We start from the raw sequence: 22,762 nt of genomic DNA on the forward strand, positions 1-22,762 counted from the left end.
TCACATATGCTGCTGCTACTGTTTATTATCTATACTGTTGCCTAGTCACTTTACCCTTGCATACATGTACATAATCTACCTAAATTACCTTGTACCCATGCACATGGACTCTGTACTGGTACCCCGGGTATATAACCAAGTTATTGCGACTCATTGTGTTATTGTTTCTATTATTTATATTTTTTCTCTCTGCCTTGTTGGGAAGGGCCTGTAAGTATAATTTCACTGTTAGTCTTCACCCGTTGCTTACAAAACATGTGACAAATAAAATGTGATTTGATCTCTTTTTTTTTGGTTCTGATGGGGTACTACAGTTGAACTAAACTCATGATGCATTTATAGGTTATATTATTCAAGAATCAATGGGTAGCCTAAATATTATAATTCCAAAAATGAATGTAGCAACTGCTGATTGCCCCTTTAACCAAGCACAATATGTTGTATTCCCATTGCGATTGATTTAGACTTTTAGACATTTTTTAATTTTTAAAAGTGTACTTTTGTTTTTCTTTCTGTAAGACCCTGAAGTGCCGAATTGCGTTGTTTTTATCTATTCCCTTTCGCAGAGGGGTGTAATCATTACTCCAAACAGTTGGACCCGTCCTGTTGCTGAACCTGTCCAATTGAAACGTTAGTTTTCGTTAACTGTTTGGAGTAACGATTACACCCATGGGGCGCAAAACGAACGAAACTGGGCGGGACATACCTGAATTTGTCCAATAGAAACTCTCGTTTTGGGACCATGACTAGGGTTTGGACTAATGATTACACCCCTAGTATAGTGTTCTACAGTAAAATCGCCCCACTGTGGTTCCTGCCCTCTACTGTCACTAACAAATAATGCTTTCCCACAACGCTGCCGCGTCATCATGTCCGGAAGTGAGACAATATTGACAATATGGCCACTGGTCGCAGAAGGGGGAAGTTTTGGATTTGACAGCCCATTCTCCTCGGTCGCAAATAAACCCATTACCATCGTCAAGAATCGACGTATATGAATGAAGGGACTCGGGAATCCACGGGATGTTGTCATTGAGCTGAGGATACATTCACAGCGTGAAAATCGTCATGTCGTTTTTCAGAAGGAAAGGTAAGGAAGTATGATAGCCGGCTAGCGCGAGCCAAAGGGCGTAAAGAGGCTCGCGGGAGAGGTTGAGGAATGCGCGATGGCTAGTAAATGACAGATGAGAATGCGCTTGACAGGTCTGTGTCAAGTCCACGCCGACAATGGATAATATAGCAAATACCAATTTGTTTCTGTAGTTATGTGTTTCAAATCTGAAGAGCTAAAACTGGCAGCCACACGACCTAGCTAATGCAGCTTTCCTTCTCAATAGTTTTTGCTACTGCTAACGTCAAGTAGCTAACGTTAGCTAGCTGATGCTGTGGTGCTAATACTCAGCTAGCTACTAATATGCCTGACCATGATCGATAGCAATTAATTATTGGAGAATGTAGATTTTTGGTTATTACCTATATACTAATTTACCTGAAAGCCTTACATTTGGTGATTTCATAATAATTTCACGGTAATGTTTCTTTAGTTTAGGTCACTGGCTGTCTTCCATGCCAGTCAACTATGCCATGGTGGTTGGATGATAGCTCCCCATGCAAGTAACGTTATAAGTCGATCATCAAACATGTATGTAAAAAAACAAAGATACAAATCAAGCCTTCGCATTCTTATTTTTATTTGTTTCGCGCTGTTGAGTGTAGGTGCACTTGATTCAGCTGCCCTTGCTCCGGCAAGTCAAAAGTGTTCCTTTTTTTTAACCGTTTCATGTGTATGGAGGTAGAACTCCGCCTACCCGGCAGGCCTTGAGGGGCAAATCAAGTGCAACTGTATTTCCACCGCTGGCCAATCAGATAGCTCAGATCACGGTGTCTGCACAGTTTTTTTTCGCACACTAGGACTGTAAAAAGAAACCTCAAACGCACACCAAAGTTGATAATGTGAGATTTAAAACCAACGAATACAGCAAAGAACTGCAGTTTTTATGATTAAATTCATGTTTAAGTTGTTATGCAGCACTGTCTATAAGCCATACAATGCGCATGTTATGATAATCTATCTTTGTTATTATTTGCGCTTTTATCTTTTTTAATATCGAGGAATAATGCACTTGATCTGATCATGGGAGTAAGGAGATCATAGAACCTCTGCTCCCTCCCTCCCTTCAGACTGACCATAAGATGCAGGCTGTCAGTCCAATAAAAAAAATAGAAAATTCAGCTGTGTCTGTCTCACAAGTAATAAAATAAATAGTATTTTACCAGTAATCATATACCAAAAATGTTGAAATACAACATCTAAATGGTTTGAGAAGAACAACATTGGCTGGGAAATTCAAGCATAGCCAATATGCAGTGATAATGTATTAGGCCAATAGCCTACTGCACAAACCTCATTGTTACATAACTGTTTTTGATTGGTTAGTGTTGCATAGGCTTGTGCTTTTAAGTCATGATTTTTCAATCTGAGTGGTAGATCTCATCTTGCATTTTGACACAGAAAGGGATTTTGACACAGAAAGGGATTTTGACACAGAAAGGGATTTTGACACAGAAAATGATATTGACTCAGAAAATGATTTTGACTCAGAAAAGGTTGCTGACCACTGCTCCAGGCTATCTCAGTATTTACCTTGGAATTGTGGTCCGAAGACATAAAAGCAAAAATGATTGCATGTAAATCACTAGCCCAAACTATAGACCTCCATTCCTGGGGCTAGTAAAACACACACAACACACATTTGTCTTGACAGCTACTGTAAAGTATTTGGCCAACAGTGCAAACCATGGATAATATGAAATGATGGTGATAACAATCAGTCATATGCAGAGACCTATTTATATACAGATTGCAATTATAAAGCTCTTTGAGGTGGGTAGACATAACCATGTGCTAACCATCTGATGCCTCTAAATGAAAAAGAGCCTTCCATCTTTCCCCCACTTCTCTACTGAACACTGAAAGCGTCTCAGGAAAACTATTTATGTCATGTGCAAAAGGTTCACTTTCACCACACAATTGTAACCAGGCATATTCTGTTACTTTATGTAATGGAGGAGGACTGAAATGTGTAGAAAAACAGGACTTTGGTTCCAGACTGTTCTTTATGGTGATGATGAGAGTTCTTTGCAGTAACAACATGACAATGAAGTGACATTGAGCTGATAGACCAAGGCCACTCTAGTCAATAAACACACCTTGTAAGATAGCAGCCATGCTTCAATGTGAAGAATAACTCTGTTCTATTCCAATTAGGAGCCTCACACAAGTAGTTTGCTCCTCTCTCCTTGTCTTATCTGTGCATGACAGTGAGGGAAATAGTTATAATTATTTGTTTGCTTAACAGTCAAGGTTATCCCACTGTCACAGGCATATCTGTTTCCCGACCAGGCCTAGGCCATTATGTAACTGTATAGTTAAAGTTACTTCGGGATTTTGACTATGAGGCCCTTTATCTATTTCCACAGAGTCAGACAAACTTGTGGATACCATGTTTAGGTCTCTGCCCGGTATGAAGGAAGTTAAAGTTAATTTGGCAAGCCAATGCTAACTAGCATTAGCACAATGACTGTAGGTCTATGGGTATCTGCTACAATGTCTGGAGGTCTATGGGTATCTGCTAGTTAGCATCTTCCTTCAAACTGCACACAGAGACATAAAAATGACATCCACGAGTTCAGGACCGTGTTGCCAAAATCCCAAATGATCCCTTTAAGTTTTCAGTGACACTGCATCATCATCCATATGGCTTTACCCTACAATGAAACTCAGGCACAGTATTCCGGTCACTGATCTCACCCTGCGTTGTGAATCAAATGTTAGAGCCTGCTCTAATTACAATGCTATGTAATTCCTTTTTGACCCATAGCAAAAGGCAAGGAACCCGAGCAACCAGTTGATGCCAAAGTCAATAGAGGTGGGTACCGAACTACTACTTCTTTGAAATGATGAATTATAATACTGTGCTGCTGCTGTCTGATGTTTCATTTCTTAGCAGCCCTGAAAATAGAGAGGAAATAAGGTCCTTGTGTGAAGTTCTTTGAAAGCAGTCAAGTGTCTCTTTAGTTGAAGTGTTATGTTCACTCATTTTTTTGAAGGTAGCGGTATTTCCCTCTGAGCTTTCTCTTTTTGTAGGTGTTTATATTTGTCTTTGTAAATGTACTGAGAGAGAATGTATTGATTTAGGTAATAACACACATATATCAGCTAGTAGGCCCAATTTATGTCCAAAGTTCAGACTTTAAATGTTTGGGTTTAAGAGTTTTTAGAGAGATGCCAGTGAAGTATTTTATATTCTTAGACCGGCTCAAAGGGCTAAGTTAACATGTACACAGAGCACACTGTCTCGCAATCCCCACACTCCAGCGTTAAAGAAGAAGTGTCCCAGCACCCACTGAGCTCTAACTGGGCATAGTTATGTACTAGATCACTACACCATTCAGTTAAAGAAGAAGTGTCCCAGCACCCACTGAGCTCTAACTGGGCATAGTTATGTACTAGATCACTACACCATTCAGTTAAAGAAGAAGTGTCCCAGCACCCACTGAGCTCTAACTGGGCATAGTTATGTACTAGATCACTACACCATTCAGTTAAAGAAGAAGTGTCCCAGCACCCACTGAGCTCTAACTGGGCATAGTTATGTACTAGATCACTACACCATTCAGTTAAAGAAGAAAAGTGTCCCAGCACCCACTGAGCTCTAACTGGGCATAGTTATGTACTAGATCACTACACCATTCAGTTAAAGAAGAAAAGTGTCCCAGCACCCACTGAGCTCTAACTGGGCATAGTTATGTACTAGATCACTACACCATTCAGTTAAAGAAGAAAAGTGTCCCAGCACCCACTGAGCTCTAACTGGGCATAGTTATGTACTAGATCACTACACCATTCAGTTAAAGAAGAAAAGTGTCCCAGCACCCACTGAGCTCTAACTGGGCACAGTTATGTACTAGATCACTACACCATTCAGTTAAAGAAGTAGGCCTTTTTCAGAACCCATAACCTCGTACATATAACATACTTTGTTGGTGTTTTGGGTTTCTCTCTAGAAAGCTAAGCCTACATTCTGTATTGATCAAAGGATATAAGATACCTATGTTTCCACCCTCCTCCTCCCCTGTAACCCCAGCCCTGGTAGCCCCAGCAAGCCCCCACTCCCCCTCCCATAGCCTCCGTAACCACCATGCCATCCTGGAGGTGGCGGGGCCCAGCCATGTGGCCATCAACGCCATCTCTGCAAACATGGACTCCTTTGCCCACGGACGCACGGCCATCCTCAAGAAACAGCCCAGCCACATGGAGGCTGCACACTTTGGGGATCTGGGTATGTGCCTCCAGTATTCTTCTGATTTGTCTCATAGTTTTCAGGAAACGTATTCACAAGTGTTTCAGAGAAGAAGTGCTGATCTAGGATTAAGTGACCGCTCTTATTTATTATAATTTAAAAGGCTAAACTCTAGGGCACTGCACCGTAGTGCCAGCTGTGCCACCAGAGACTCCGGGTTCGAGCTCAGGCTCTGTCGCAGCCAGCCGTGAACGGGAGGTCCATGGGGTGACGCACAATTGGCCTAGCGTCGTCCGGGTTAGGGAGGGTTTGGCCGGTAGGGATATACTTGTCTCATCGCGCACTAGCGACTCCCGTGGCGGGCCGGGCGCAGTGCGCGCTAACCAGGTCGCCAGGTGCATGGTGTTTCTTCTGACACATTGGTGCAGCTGGCTTCGGGATTGAATGCACGCTGTGTTAAGAAGCAGTGTGGCTTCTGAAAAATAAATGATCCACTACACATTTTTAAAATTAGTGCAATGACTGGAAGTCTATTCTAGCAAATACCCATAGATTTCCAGTCATTGTGCTAATGCTAGTTACCATTGGCTCGCAAAACTACATTTAACTTTCTTCATACTGGACACAGAGACCTACAAATGGTATCCACTAGTTCATCTGAATTTTGGGAAGTAGATGAAGGGCCTCATTGCCAAAATCCCAAAGTATTGTTTAAAAATGCTAATATTTCTCAACACCGCCAAGATGGGGGCCTCAAATATTTTTTCTAAAATGTATCCACCCCGACGGACTGACCGTGCTCATTGCCATGTCCTCTGCTATGCCCACCACCTAAGCCCTTTTTTTATCCAGAAAAAACCCTGTACTGAAGTTTTCTGGGTTAATTAAATGGCGACCTGTACATAGTACTTAAATCAATCAACTAACCTAACAAAACATACATGTACATATTACCTCAATCGATCACCCCAACTACCTCGTATCCCAGTAAACTGACTCGTTACCGGTACTTCTTGTATATAGCCTTTGTATAGCCTCATCATTGTTATTTTGTGTTATTATATTGTGTTACTATTTTATTTTTATCCATTTGTCAAATTTTCTTAACTTTTAACTGCATTGTTGGGAAAGGGCTTGTAAGTAAGCATTTCATGGTAAAGTTACTACAACACTTGTTGTATTCAGCGCATGTGACAAATACTTTATTTGATTATGATACATAAGAACTCCCTAAATCTTATTTTCTCTGATGTAGGCTATTTAAATGAACCATTTCATAAATAGGTAGATATCAGGCACTAGATTTATAGTGCCACAGCAGCCAGCTACACCAGTAATGTTTATGATAGTGCTGGGACAGGTCTTTACTTACCGGGGAGGGGGGGACCTTGAAATGCAGTAGGGTAGCGTGACTATACTGTGCAACAGTGACTAGACCCCAGACAGTGCTCTGAGGGTGTGAACTCTTGTACAGGAGCGAGAGAGAGAGAAAGGGAGGGGTGGAGGGAGAGAGGAGTGAAGGGGTGGGAGAGGGGGCTGAGCTGCCGGTTATCAGTCATACGTGGCAGCCTGCCCACTCTCTGGAGTTGATACTAGGAGCACACAACACTCATCACAAAACACCAGATCACTGTTTAGTGCTTCTACTTTAGTCCATTATGTAATGGAGGCCTCCAGCCAGGCTTCAGTCAAACATTCACATGGCCTCCCTGATCATATGACCTGGGAACTGTGCCATAGTTGAATAGGTTTTAGATAGGTTTTGTAAATTTTATTATGGATGATCGTGTGTGGTTTCATTCAGTATGCTGTGGTCCGCTGTGTCTGTTTAGACTGGGTTAGACTTTGTAAGGACGGATTATGTAGAAAGGGCTTTATAAAGACGTTTGATGTTTTGATTGGTTCATTGTGTGTTTCAGAACGGTCCAGTGTGATCATACTGTATGGTTGTACAGTGGTTTTATTCAGTATTATGGTGTGTTTTCAGGGCACTCTAGTGTGAACTACCTGGCCTCTGAGACGCGTTCACGCCTGTCTAAGACAGTGGACCAGATCCTGCGGGACAATGTGGCCATGCCCTACTACATCCAGTTCCAGGAGGCCCGTGGGTCCGACCACTTGGTCCGCTTTTGGCTGGAGGCAGAGAGCTTCCGCTCAACCAGCTGGTGCCGGGTCCGGGCCAACAGTCTCAACTCAATCAAACACAGCTCCCTTGCCGAGCCTGCCTCCACCCCTGTCTCCCCCGACCCCTCCTCCCCCCCAGACATGGACCTACCCTCCGTCCCCAGGCCCCCCTCATCTCACCCCTTTACCCCCAGCCCCCAGGAGATAAACAGTAACAGTAGTGAAGGCCCCACTGCGCAGCTCGTCCACAGGGACTCCTTTAGCTCCTTAGTGGACCAGAGGCCAGGCACCCCCAGCAGGGAAGATACCCCCCCCAGGCAGAATTCCAGGACAGGGACCCCCTTCAAGCTGCAGTCCACCCATGCCCTCAAGGAGCTCTCAGACAAGCTCATGAAGAGTACGTTTGACTGGTCTTCATAAATAAATATGTACATCAAAATCTGTTCTTAATTTACATGTACAAATAATGATTAAGTAAGTAGCCTGGAGTCTGTCTGAGCCGGCTGGTGGTGAATGTTACAGAGAGACGCTATGGTTGTTCTCACAATCCTTTTTTATGAGTTGGGCTATAATTTGTGTTTTTATTCATGTTTGTGTTGGGCCATAATGTCTGTACCATAATTTCTCTATATTCCTACCTTACTGTTATGACTGCATAACACTCTGACTAGGTAAGGGTAGTGTATTAGCTATATTTATTCTAATCTCCACCATGTGAAACAACTGGCTGTGAGAATAAGTTTCATTTATTTTAATTGCACGTTGAAGGAAACAATATCTGAGTTGTACACATTTTGACACCTGTGACAGACTGTTAACCATTTTCACCTGTGTGTTGTAGGTATAGAGAGCGATGCAGTGAACATCTTCACCAAGTACATCTCTCCAGACGCTGCTAGGCCCATCCCCATTACAGAACAGATTAGAAACGACATAGTCGGTAAGAAATTAGTACCCCCACCTGTTTGCCATTAGTATTGACTTTGACTGTAAGACAGTGCTCTGTGTGTGTGTGTGTGTGTGTGTACTATATGAGTATTTTATCAGAACTGTATGAGTACTGTATGCATTTCTATGAAGGTTAGACCTAGTTAAAGATCAAATCTGCCCTAATCCTCTCTCGTCTGTGAAGTACATTTAACAAAGTTTCAGGATAACTATTTTGTGGATGAATTGATAATCCGTTGTGTGATTGTGACTGTTTTAGTCCCTTTCTCCACTTTGCCAGCTAAAATCTGTGGCGAGGATGGAATGGTGGACCCAAACTGCTTTGTCATTGCACAGTCAGTCGTCTTCTCCATCATGGAGCAACAGTACGTTTTAGATTCTCCAGTCTTCATGTTCTAGTATCCATTGAAAGATTGACAATTTCTCATATGAGTTCATGTTGAATGCCAGTGTTTTTCTGCATGGTTCATGATTTGTCTCCTATGATTAAAGTGTAACCAATGTTCTCTTATACACCTATCCACTCGTATATCCACTCTTATATCATAAATGTAAATGTGATCACATATCGTTTATATTTCCCAGGCACTTTAGTGAATTCTTGCGCAGCCATCATTTCTGTAAGTACCAGATGGAAGTGTTGACCAATGGCTCAGTGTTTCTGGCAGACATCTTGTTCTGTGAGTCGGCCCTATTCTACTTCTCTGAGGTGAGCACAACAACTGGACCCCACAATTGATGTTGTTTAAACACAAGCACAGTATGTTATCAAATTCATTCATATTAATTGCTGTTTTATTCATTGGTGTTATTGCTGTTAGTGCTACTGGTGTTTCTAATGTATTTGTTTCTATTCTTCTCTATTCTATTTGACATTAGTGTCATATGGTAGGTGTTAATAGAAGAGTCATTGGTAATGAGGCTAACATGGTGTCTGTCTGTGTGTCTCCCCAGTACATGGAGAAGGAGGACGCTGTGAATATCCTGCAGTTCTGGCTGGCAGCAGATAACTTCCAGGACCAGCTGGCTGCAATGGCGGGCCAATACGACGGCCAGGAGGCCCAGAATGACGCCATGATCCTCTATGACAAGTAAGCCATCCGTTTCTTTATATATAAACTGTGGCCAGTTTATTAGGTTATACCACCCCGTTCATGAAAATGGTTTTCTCCTACAGACAGTGAGTCACGTGGCCATGGCTTGCTATATAAAGAAGGCAGACAGGCATCGACGCATTCAGTTACTGTTCAATTGAATTGGCAAAACTAAGCGACTTTGAGTGTGGTATGGTTGTCCGTGCCAGGCGTGCCGGATTCAGTATCTCAGAAACGTCCGTCCTCCTGGGCTTTTCACGCACGACACTGTCTAGGGTTTACTGAGAATGGTGTGATAAGCAAAAACATCCAGTCAGTGGCAGTGTAGTGGGTGAAAACAACTCTTTGACGAGAGAGGTCGAAGAAGAATGGCAAGAATCTTGCAAGCTAACTGGCGGGCCACAAACAGACCAATTACAGCACAGTACAACGGTGTGCAGAACGGCATCTCAGAACGCACAACTCCTTGTCACGGATGGGCTATTGCAGCAGACGATCACATTGTGTTACACTTCTATCAGCTAAAAACAAGAAGAAGCGGCTTCAGTGGTCACGCAATCACCAACACTTAACAATTGAGAAAAACATTCCCTAGTCTGATGAGTCAGTCAGAATTTGGCAGAAGCAGCATGAGTCCATGGCCCCATCCTGCCTGGTGTCAATGGTACAGGCTGGTGGCGGGGGTGTAATGGTGTGAGGAATGTTTTCCTGTCACATGTTAGGTCCTTTGAGACCAATTGAGCAATGATTGAACACCACAGTGTATCTGAACATTGCTGCTGACCAAACCCATTGGAGCAGTGGTCTCCAAGGCATTCCTAGTCAATCACCAAACATTTTGGTTAAAAAAAAAACAATAAAGCCTTGTGTTCGTATTTTTATATATTTTGCACTTTTGGTGGTAGGTGCATTTGATTTAGTAGCCCTATCGCCAGGAAGGCAAAGTTTTCCCATTTTGAATCATTTCATGTCTCTGAAGATAGATCTCTGCCTATCACTGGCCAGATCACTGTGACTGCAAAGTTTCCTCGAGCCGTAGACTGTAAAAAGAAGCCTCGAACGCATAGCAAATGTTCTACTGTGAGATTTCGTTTAAAACCATGACTAGAGAGACTCAACGAATACAGCAAAGAGCTGCTGTTTTTATGAGTAACACTTATAAGCCATAAAATATGTGTTTTCCCAACTTCCATTCACGCTGCAAACAGCACTGCAACAGCTGCAATGAATGAGTATAGCAACGTTTTCCGATAAGCTAACATTGTTATTATTAGCGGCTTGTCTTTTCGAATATCAAAGAATATTTAACTTTCTCTGATCATAGGAGTAACAACATGAATTGGTGCGTGAGGCAGAAATAATGCAGTGCGACTTAAGTTTTGCCATCAGCTGGAAGACTGTCCCCTTTTCTCAGCGGAGAAAGTCCTGTAAAAAATAAAAAGATTGAGCTCACTCAGCTGAGGATCAATTACCAGTGTGATCATATACCTAAAATGTTAAAATATAATTTCAAAATGGTCTGAGAAGAACAACATTGGCAGGGCAATTGAAGCAGAGCCAAAATACAGTGATAATTTATTGGGCCTATAGCCTACTGCACAAACCTTATTGCTACAGAACTGTTTTCAATTGGTTAATGTTGCATGGGTTTATATTTTTTTAAAGTCCTGTTTGGTAAAAAAATCTGAGTAGTAAATCTTGGCTGCATTTTGACTCAAAGTGATCTTGACTCAAAAGGTTGGTGACCACTGCAATAGAGCAGCTTTGGGATGAGATGGAACGGGCTGTTCACAACATGAATGTACTGCCTTCAAATCTGCAGCAACTGCATGATGTCATTGCGTCAGCATGGACAAACATCCCTGTGGAACATTTCAGACACCTTGTAGAATCCATTCCCCAGAGAATTCGGGCTGTTTTAGAGGAAAAGTGGGTCCGAGCCGGTACTAGATGGGTGTACCTAATAAACTAGCCACTGAGTGTATTTGCTTAATATCTTTGGTTTCACACCATCATTGTCTTTACACTGTATTTGTCTTTACACTGTATTTGTCTTTACACTGTATTTGTCTTTACACTGTATTTGTCTTTACACTGTATTTGTCTTTACACTGTATTTGTCTTTACAATATATTTGTCTTTACAATATATTTGTCTTTATAATATATTTGTCTTTACAATATATTTGTCTTTACAATGTATTTGTCTTTACTATATATTTGCCTTTACTATATATTTGCCATCACTATATCGTTGCCTAAACACCACAGCATTACTCAGTCTGGCTTGTTTATTAGGACACCAGTTTAATAGTGGTGGGATCTGTTCCCTCCCCAGGTATTTCTCACTCCAAGCCACCAAACCGCTGGGTTTCGATGACTCTGTGCGGATGGAGATAGAGTCTAATATATGCCGGGAAGGAGGGCCTCTACCAGACTGCTTCACCACTCCTCTCAGACAGGCCTGGACCACCATGGAAAAGGTGAGGGGTTGAAAGTCACACAGTAACATTTTACTTAAAAACAAAAATAAATTGTCATTTAGCAGACACTCATATTCAGAGTGACGTACAGGAGCAATTAGAGGTAAGTGCCTTGCTCAAGGGCACAGACAGATGTTTAACCTAGATAGCTTGGAGATTCAAACCAGCGACCTTCCGGTTACTGGCCCAACTCTCTTAACCTGGGTCAAATACATTTGTTGATACGGGACACACAGGGGTCACTCTGCAAACTCTCAACTGTAAATCCACTAGGAAATTAGATTAAAAAACAACATTATTAGATTGAACCATAAGGTTGAGATTACCAGGGGTTATGGGGTTATTGGCCTTTGGGGTTATTGCAGGTAGTGGTACCAGAGCAATAAATATACAGTTGTCGGAAGTTTACATACACCTTAGCCAAAATACATTTAAACTCCGTTTTTCACAATTCCTGACATTTAATCCTAGTAAAAATTCTGTCTTAGGTCAGTTAGGATCACCACTTTATTTTAAGAATGTGAAAGGGTAAGTAAGGGTAAGTAATCCTTCTCACCCCCCAAAAAAAAGATTTAGATGCAAGTGGCTGTTCCACTGGATGTCATAAGGTGTATGCACCAATTTGTAAGTCGCTCTGGATAAGAGCGTCTGCTAAATGACTTAAATGTAATGTAAATGTAAATGTCAGAATAATAGTAGAGAGAATGATTTATTTCAGTTATTTCTTTTATCACATTCCCAGTGGGTCAGAAGTTTACATGCACTCAATTAGTATTTGTTAGCATTGCCTTTAAATGGTTTAACTTGGGTCAAACGTTTTGGGTAGCCTTCCACAAGCTTCCCACAATAAGTTGGGTGAATTATGGCCCATTCCTCCTGACAGAGCTGGTGTAAGTGTGTCAGGTTTGTATGCCTTGACTTTATTGTCTTTAAGCCATTTTGCCACAACTTTGGAAGCATGCTTGGGGTCATTGTCCATTTGGAAGACCCTTTTGTGACCAAGCTTGAACTTCCTGATGATGTCTTGAGATGTTGCTTAAATATATCCACACCATTTTCCTTCCTCATGATCAAATCAAATCAAATGTATTTATATAGCCCTTCGTACATCAGCTGATATCTCAAAGTGCTGTACAGAAACCCAGCCTAAAACCCCAAACAGCAAACAATGCAGGTGTAAAAGCACGGTGGCTAGGAAAAACTCCCTAGAAAGGCCAAAACCTAGGAAGAAACCTAGAGAGGAACCGGGCTATGTGGGGTGGCCAGTCCTCTTCTGGCTGTGCCGGGTAGAGATTATAATAGAACATGACCAAGATGTTCAAATGTTCATAAATGACCAGCATGGTCGAATAATAATAAGGCAGAACAGTTGAAACTGGAGCAGCAGCACAGTCAGGTGGACTGGGGACAGCAAGGAGTCATCATGTCAGGTAGTCCTGGGACATGGTCCTAGGGCCCAGGCCAGTTGAAACTGGAGCAGCAGCATGGCCAGGTGGACTGGGGACAGCAAGGAGTCATCATGTCAGGTAGTCCTGGGGCATGGTCCTAGGGCTCAGGTCCTCCGAGAGAGAGAAAGAAAGAGAGAAGGAGAGAATTAGAGAACGCACACTTAGATTCACACAGGACACCGAATAGGACAGGAGAAGTACTCCAGATATAACAAACTGACCCTAGCCCCGACACAAACTACTGCAGCATAAATACTGGAGGCTGAGACAGGAGGGGTCAGGAGACACTGTGGCCCCATCCGAGGACACCCCGGACAGGGCCAAACAGGAAGGATATAACCCTACCCACTTTGCCAAAGCACAGCCCCCACACCACTAGAGGGATAACTTCAACCACCAACTTACCATCCTGAGACAAGGCAGAGTATAGCCCACAAAGATCTCCGCCACGGTACAACCCAAGGGGGGGCGCCAACCCAGACAGGCCGGCCACAACAGTGAATCAACCCACCCAGGTGACGCACCCCCCCAGGGACGGCACGAGAGAGCCCCAGCAAGCCAGTGACTCAGCCCCCGTAACAGGGTAAGAGGCAGAGAATCCCAGTGGAAAGAGGGGAACCGGCCAGGCAGAGACAGCAAGGGCGGTTCGTTGCTCCAGAGCCTTTCCGTTCACCTTCCCACTCCTGGGCCAGACTACACTCAATCATATGACCCACTGAAGAGATGAGTCTTCAGTAAAGACTTAAAGGTTGAGACCGAGTTTGCGTCTCTGACATGGGTAGGCAGACCGTTCCATAAAAATGGAGCTCTATAGGAGAAAGCTCTGCCTCCAGCTGTTTGCTTAGAAATTCTAGGGACAATTAGGAGGCCTGCGTCTTGTGACCGTAGCGTACGTGTAGGTATGTACGGCAGGACCAAATCAGAGAGGTAGGTAGGAGCAAGCCCATGTAATGCTTTGTAGGTTAGCAGTAAAACCTTGAAATCAGCCCTTGCTTTGACAGGAAGCCAGTGTAGAGAGGCAAGCACTGGAGTAATATGATCAATTTTTTTGGTTCTAGTCAGGATTCTAGCAGCCGTATTTAGCACTAACTGAAGTTTATTTAGTGCTTTATCCGGGTAGCCGGAAAATAGATACAATCTATTTTGTGTACACCAGTCTCTCCTGCAACAAAGCACCCACACGTCATGATGCACGTCACCCACACGTCATGATGCTGCCACCCCCGTGCTTCACGGTTGGGATGGTGTTTTTCGGCTTGCAAGCCTCCCCCAATTCTCATTAGTTAAATTTTCGTTTCATCAGACCAGAGGACATTTCTACAAAAAGTACGATCTTTGTCCCCATGTGCAGTTGCAAACCGTAGTCTGGCTTTTTTATGGCGGTTTTGGAGCAGTGGCTTCTTCCTTGCTGAGCGGCCTTTCAGGTTATGATGATATAGGACTTATTTTACTGTGGATATAGATACTTTTGTACCTGTGTCCTCTAGCATCTTCACAAGGTCCTTTGCTGCTGTTCTGGGATTGATTTCACTTCTCGCACCAAAGTTCGTTCATCTCTAGGAGACAGAACGCGTCTCCTTCCTGAGCGGTATGACGGCTGCGTGGTCCTATGGTGTTTATACTTGCGTACTATTGTTTGAACAGATGAACGTGGAACAATTGTTGGAAAAATTACTTGTGTCTAGCACAAAGTAGATGTTCTAACCAACTTGCCAAAACTATAGTCAACAAGAAATTTGTGGAGGGGTTGAAAAACTAGTTTTAATGACTCCAAACTACGTGTATGTAAACTTCCGACTTCAACTGTACAAAGATTTGGCTTTGAGTTACTATGTTGTTGCCAAAGGCTAGGGATGATGCTGAAACACTTTGCCATTCTCTGAAGAAAATGGAAGACCTTTATGACTGAAAGGCATGTCCCTCTTGCATTTTCATGTTCAACTTTGCTAATTTTAAGTTCATGTCATTTTTCTTCCCTCAGGTCTACATGCCAGGCTTCCTGTCGAGTAACCTTTACTACAAGTATCTGAGTGACCTTATCAACTCTGTCCGAGCGGATGAGTTTGTCCTGGCCAGCGCTCCTGGTCAAGGCGTGGCCCCAGATGGTGACCGCAGCACCAATGCTACCGAGGGTTCTCAAACCCAGGTAGATAACCCCACACTTGACCTGCTCACACCCTGACATTTTCCTAATTTCATGAGACATTTTGAAAAGTTTGTCTATGTGCACTCGAATGAATGAATGTTCAACAGCAGTAGCACTCGTACCTTTGTCTGTTAGTCATTTTCCCTCCTGACTAACACCGTTGAGGAGATAATGAACTTTGAGTAAATAGCTTCGTACGTGGAATATTATTCCCTCTAGTTCTTCTCTAACTGTGCAAAGTATTATATTTGTTCTCATTACAGCAAGCTACCAAAAAGGTGGCAGCAGTGAAAATCCTGAAAAATTTTGACGAGGCGATAACGGTGGACATAGCCAGTTTGGATCCAGAGTCCCTGTACCAGCGCCCCTACGCTGGGTAAATCTGCATAACCTCCTCTGGCCTTCTCAGATATACATTTTCAGCATTCTCTAAGTACTGTCATCTGTAAACAACATTTATTTCAACTATTTGATCTGGTGTTTTTTCCCCCATGTTTCTCTACTGGATGATATTTTAGAAAGTAGTCAAATAATGGTGCTCAATTTCCCCCATTTCTACCTCTGAACTAGCCTGATTTTACTAATGTAATATTCCCAAAAGGGTTATTTTGATGCAAGCTAAGTAAGCCAGTGTAATGGCCACTGATGTGTGACCTAAACCACTCCAAATACAAACATGTTATGAATGAATATATGATGTTAAAAAGCATATTTTCAAAGACTCCACCATGCGGTCCTCAGTGTGACTGCAGATTTGTAGGTTATCCCCATTTACCTTATAGCAGTCTAATAGGCCAAACACACAGGCTGATATAGTGCAGCCCCAGCAGTGTCCTAGTTGCAGTAAGAGATTAGCCTGGTCCCAGATCTGTTTGTGCTGGGACCAAATGACAACGACGATAGGAGTTGGTTGTACAGCACAAACTAATGTGGGACCAGTCTAGTAACAGGGTTCTGTCTCCATAGATATCTGGTATCTATGACATCATTGGCTATGTCCCCTCTCTATTCAGAAGAATGACGTTTGGGAAAGTGAACGAGCTGGGCCAGTTCATCAGGGAGGCCGAACCAGAGCCTGATGTGAAGAAATCCAAAGGTAATTTACACTGACAATCTATACCTTTCTTTCTCTACTTCTCTTTTCTCTTATTTTCTCTCTTTTCCCTCTCTCTTCTCTCTCCTTTATTTCTCTCTCTACTGTTCATTGTTGCCTGTATAATTTGTGTCATGTCTCTCAAGCATGCATGGTGTGGGTATTGTCTTCTATTCTAATCCTAACCGCAAACAGAAAGTAGGTTTAAATATGTGGGGCACCCCAAATACAACGCAAGGCGCTTTTAGTTCTTATAAAAGACTATACAGTATAACATGAATATAATATTTAGGACTTCTTAGAAGAGAATGTTCTCTGAGAACAGAAGAAATCCATATAAAAGTCCTGGACTAAACCTGTATATGTTGAATGCATTTTCTTAGTAGATTTCATGGCTCTAATCATAAACCAACTTTTCCAGCCCTCAGTTTCTTCCAAATGCATCGATCGCATTCCAAGAGAATTCTGTGCTGTGATAAATGTACCTCGTATGCCTAGTATCTTTCAGAGCAGTGGTTCCCAAACCTTTATAGTCCCGTACCCCTTCAAACATTCAACCTCCAGCTGCGTACCCCCTCGAGCACCAGGGTCAGCGCACTCTCAAATGTTTTTTTTTTTTGCAATCGTAAGCCTGAAAACACACACACACGCTATACGATACATTTCTTAAACATAAGAATGAGTGGAGCGTCCCGAGTGACGCAGTGATCTAAGGCATTGCATCGCAGTGCTAGCTGTGCCACTAGATATTCTGGGTTTGAGTCCAGGCTCTGTCACAGCCGGCCGCGACCGGGAGACCTATGGGGCGGCGCACAATTTTCCCAGCATCATATTGGTTAGGGGAGGGTTTGGCCGGCAGGGATGTCCTTGTCCCATCATGCTCTAGCGGCTCTTGTGGCGGGCCGGGCCCAGTGCACGCTGACACGGTTGCCAGGTGTACGTTGTTTCCTCCGACACATTGGTGCGGCTGGCTTCCGGGTTAAGTGGGCATTGTGTCAAGAAGCAGTGCGGCTTGGTTGGGTTGTGTTTCGGAGGACGCACGGCTCTCGACCTTCACCTCTCCTGAGTCCGTACGGGAGTTGCAGTGATGGTACAAGACTGTAAACTACTAATTGGATACCACGAAATTGGGGAGAAAAAGGGGTAATTTAAAAAATTATAATAATAACAAGAATGAGTGTGAGTTTTTGTCCCAACCTGGCTCGTGGGAAGTGACAAAGAGCTCTTATAGGACCAGGGAACTAATAATATAATAATAATCAATCATTTAGCCCTTTTATTTATCCATAAAACTTTATTTGTTCATTGGAAATTGTGAATAACTCACCACAGGTTGAGAAGGGTGTGCTTGAAAGGATGCTCATAACTCTGCAATGTTGGGTTGTATTGGAGAGAGTCTCAGTCAAATCATTTTCCATCATTTTCATGCTAGTGAGGACTGATAATCCACTCTCCCATAGGTACAGTGGGGCAAAAAAGTATTTAGTCAGCCATCAATTGTGCAAGTTCTCCCACTTGAAAATTACAGGCCTCTCTCATCTTTTTAAGTGGGAGATCATGCACAATTGGTGGCTGACTAAATACTTTTTTGCCCCACTGTATGTGGATGCATAGGGCATCAGTGTCTTAACAGTGTGATTTGCCAAGGCAGGATACTCTGAGCGCAGCCCAATCCAGAAATCTGGCAGTGGCTTCTGATTTTAAATAAGATTTTCACAGAACCGCTTGTTGCAATTTTGATGAGGCTCTCTTGTTCAAGTGGACTGGAGGCAGGGAATGAAAGGGATAACGAATCCAGTTGTTAGTGTCATCCGTTTCAGGCAAAGTACCTGCGTAATTGCGCACTCAACCCACTCAGGTGCTTCGCTATGTCACATTTTACATTGTCCATAAGCCTGAGTTAATTTGTACACACAAAAATTATACAATGATGGAATGACCTGTGTGTTGTCCTTGTTAATGCAGACAGAGAAGAGCTCCAACTTCTTAATCATAGCCTCAGTTTTGTCCCGCACATTGAATGTAGTTGAGGAGAGTCCCTGTAATCCTAGATTCAGATCATTCAGGTGAGGAAAAAACATCACCCAGATAGGCCAGTCGTGTGAGAAATCATGCACGTGGTCAGACAAGTGAAAATGATGGTCAGTAAAGAACTTTAAGCTAGTCTCCCAATAAAAAAAAAAAGAAAAACGTGTTAATACTTTGCCCCTTTGATAATCAAGTCATTTCTGTATGTTGTAAAAGCTGTACATGGTCGCTGCCCACATCATTGCATAGTGCAGAAAATACACGAGTGTATTTCAAACTGTCAGGCATTCCCTTGGCAGCTTGAGCCTCTCGGTGGATGCTGCAGTGTACCCAAGTGGCGTCGGGGGCAACTGCATTCCACTATGTCTCCCTGTCATGGCTTTTGCACCATCAGTACAGATACCAACACATCTTGACCACCAAAGCCCATTTGATGTCACAAAGCTGTCCAGAACTTTAAAAATTTAATTTCCGGTTGTCCTGGTTTCCAGTGTTTTGCAGAAGAGTTTGTCTTCCTTAATTAACCCCCCCCATAAACGTAACTGACATATACCAGGAGCTGTGCCAAGCCCGCCACGTCTGTTGACTCATCCAGCTGTAATGCATAGAATTTACTGGCTTGTATGCGAAGCAGTAATTGTTTCAAAACATCTCCTGCCATGTCACCGATTTGTCGTGAAACAGTGTTGTTTGATGAAGGCGTTTTCTGTATAGTTGTTTTGGGCCTTTACCCCCAGCATTGCCCCAGCCATATCTGCGGCAGCAGGAAGAATTAAGTCCTCCACAATAGTATGGGGCTAGCCTGTCCTAGCCAATCGGAAGCTCACCATATAAGATGCTTCTAGCCCCTTCTTATTAATGGTATCTGTTGCTTTTATACATGTCTTACGACTCGAAAGTCATCTTAATTCTCGCTCCAAACACTCTTGTGGCTTATTTTTCATATTGGCATGTTTTGTTTCTAAATGTCTGCACAAGAGTGAAGGATTCATCAAGTTGTGAGATAGTACTTTTGCACATATAACACACTGTGGCTGAGGAAAGGCACTACTCCCAATCTAAGTGAACCCCAAATCAATGTAGATCTCATCATATTTGCGCTTCTTCGATGGTCCAATGTCCCTGTTTGTTGTTCGGTGCTTTCCTGGGTAAGGGGGCAGTAGCTCTTCAGCTGCAACAGATTCACAGCTGTCAGTGTCCATGCTAGCTGGGCTAACAACAACATGTAGAATTACTGATGCTAGCATTGGATGTGCTTGTGGAAGCAGAACAACTTGTCGTAGAGCTGGTATGTGTCTTTATGGACGTGGGCCTTACTTTTTTTAACCATTTATACATTTTCGAGCAAACGGAATGAGCAGCAGCTACGTTTAGCTACATACGGACCGTTAGTGGAATACCCACGAGAGAGTAACGGTTAATGTGATTGGATGTTAATTATTTGACTAGGCTACCTGTATTTGACATTGTGTTGTTTCGTTAAACACTAGATGGTTTAATTTTATTTTTGGCAGTGAAACGAGGCTACTCGGGTGAGAAAAAAATCTCACCCAAATGTATAGCCCCATTGGAAAATATAAATGGACTGTTTGAAAATGTTATTATTAACTTTTTATGTGAATCACATTTTTATTTGCTGTACCCCCAATGGCATTGCTTACCCCAGTTTGGGAATACCTGTTTCAGCGGAACAATAGATGAAAGGCTTGTCCTCTGAATATTTCCATCTTCTTCACTCACTCTTCTCTCTTTCCTCACAGGTTCCATGCTTTCTCTAGCCATGAAGAAACTTGTTCAAGGCAACTCAGATGAGGTGTGTACACCAACAAAACAAGCTCCTCTTGTGTTCAATCTGTTTGAACTAATGAATAATAGGAATGATGAACATATTGAATTGTAACTTGTCTATGTGTGTTTAGGCCCAGGAGGAAATGGCCTGGAAGATCGCTAAGATGATCGTCAATGACGTAGTACACCAGGCGCACCACAACAGTCCTGACAAATCCACCAAAGTATGTCAAATTGTTCCGGATATCTGTATGCCCCAAGCTAATGCATTTGTCTAATACAGTAGTCAACTATATCAAATAAAATGACTTCAGTCATGACAAGTTTACTGTTGTATGATGATTGTCCATGTTTCATTGTCCATCTCTCTCCCTAGTTATGACCCTCCAGTGGAGAACCAAAATATTGTCACTCCCTTCATCCTATAGAGACAGACCGTGACAGACAGATGTCACCTGGTCCAGTGATGAACTGCACACTGGATTCACCTTATGGTGAAACGCATCAATGAAGGTAGAAGAACAAAAGCATTCCATCATCTCCTGAATCAACTTGTACTGGTTTGTGTGTGAATATATGTGAGTGAGCGAAAGACTTGAAGTATATCGTCGTAACACTATGAAGGTATCTCTGAACAAATGAAGTGGGAAAAGAAAAGCCAACAAGGCGGTTGCACAAAGAGCACCCGACTTCCTTCCTTCCAGAACAAAAAGGAGGGATGACAAACAAGGACGCAAAATGGTGCTGAACGGGAGCTGTCAGAAAGAGCAGCACTTCAGAAAGCAATGGTGCTGCCGTGGTTACTTCTGTTACCATGCCATCTAAGAGGGAGCCTGCAGGGGCCTGAAGCATCCTTCACTAAGCAATCACTAAGAAGACTAGGTTGTCCTCGCCATCTTCTCTCCGTAACCCAACCACCACTACAGCCTTTGCCCATTCCTCATTCTTTGTTTTTAGATTAAATCAATTTGAAAGTGGTCAGACCAATGACCCCCAAAAATTCCATCTGGAAGTAGGGGCTTTGTGCAGTTTTATTTTGTGGCAGATGCGTATCCTGCTTATATTCCTTGGCAGTCCTGGTGTATTTTGTCAGTGGGGTGGGTTACTATGATGAGATGGTGAGTCAGAGTTTTCCTTTCCTACCCTCCTGACTGAGCCCAAATGTACTTTCTAGAGCAGGTCAGACAAGTTACAGTCAAACTGGAATGGACCTTCTTGATTCCCTGGTCTTGCCATCTACCTGTAGCTCTGGCGACCCCTGGCACCTTGTCCATATCATTAGAGAGCATAGGCTAATAAATAGATACGTGGTATTATGGCCTGAAGAAGACGTGCTACAGTTGCAATGAAAGAAGAACTCCAGGCTACTCCATGTATTGTTATAAATATGTACATTTCTGGTTTACCCCCCATATATTAATGTTAGTTATTTTTTTATGGTGATTGTTGCAGTTTTCTTTTTTGTATGTACTGTCGAAAGCAATGTTTAAGCAAATCTCATTGAAAGGTACTCAGTGAATGTAATGTTAATATTATTATGACTTTGCTTGAACCTCATTGAGATGTGTGGAAAAGAACCAGAAAATACTATTTTGGTACTATGTACCGCTAATATTGTTTCTCTGATCTATGTGTTCTTAATCTATAATATATTTAAATTGTGTTTGATTTAAATATATATATATATTATTGAAATGTTTGCCTTGTGTTTGTCTATTTTGTTTTTTTTATACAGAAGGGACAGAAATGCTACCAATGATGGAAAATGACAGACTTCTTTCTCTTTGCACTGATTATGTATGAAATCTTGTCTGCTGCCAAACAGGGGTGGATTTGGCTCTATTTCAGTCGTCATTAGCTTGTTGGCTGGTCATAGTTTGTGGCCATCACGTTGTTAATTGCACTTGGGTATTTAACCTCTAGTATTGCCAGATGGTAATGCAACCTGTAATTCAGCAAATTAATGCTCATCCCAGTGCAGTTTCAAGTGTGTGGTTAGCTTTTGCATAAGCTCTATTGGTGTTGTTGCTGCAGTTTTGCTCATCCAATTAGTTTTATCCTCATTAATGTTGTACAGTATGATATACTTTATTGTAAGTATTTTATGGCATTCATGTAATAAAACTGTTCTGCCTATATTGTAGCTAAAGTAGGCAACGTTATCAAATAGCAAAAATCTGATTTTTCTTGTTGCAATGCCATTTAACCAGTGGGGGGCAATGTGGACTGTATTGAAACATACATGAGAGATAAATGTCTAACGACAAATGATTAGCAATAAGTATATAATATTCAGTGATTTGGATGT

The 22,762-nt window shown here is 42.5% G+C and overlaps 1 protein-coding gene across 1 annotated transcript; it reads left to right on the forward strand.

Annotated features, from left to right (window-relative positions):
• The first annotated feature begins 842 nt into the window (after nucleotides 1-842).
• akap10 (A kinase (PRKA) anchor protein 10) lies at nucleotides 843-22,631 on the forward strand. The gene is made up of 15 exons (XM_035780272.2): nucleotides 843-1,090; nucleotides 3,882-3,929; nucleotides 5,148-5,342; nucleotides 7,291-7,824; nucleotides 8,269-8,367; nucleotides 8,656-8,740; nucleotides 8,961-9,084; nucleotides 9,330-9,466; nucleotides 11,807-11,951; nucleotides 15,381-15,545; nucleotides 15,809-15,921; nucleotides 16,559-16,641; nucleotides 20,427-20,479; nucleotides 20,586-20,678; nucleotides 20,831-22,631. The coding sequence occupies exons 1-15, from the start codon at nucleotides 1,069-1,071 to the stop codon at nucleotides 20,834-20,836; spliced, it is 1,902 nt and encodes a 633-aa protein (XP_035636165.1). The 5' UTR covers nucleotides 843-1,068; the 3' UTR covers nucleotides 20,837-22,631.
• Nucleotides 22,632-22,762: the final 131 nt, after the last annotated feature.

The sequence above is a fragment of the Oncorhynchus keta genome, chromosome 11, assembly GCF_023373465.1.
Source record: "Oncorhynchus keta strain PuntledgeMale-10-30-2019 chromosome 11, Oket_V2, whole genome shotgun sequence".
NCBI classification, from domain to species: Eukaryota; Metazoa; Chordata; class Actinopteri; order Salmoniformes; family Salmonidae; genus Oncorhynchus; species Oncorhynchus keta.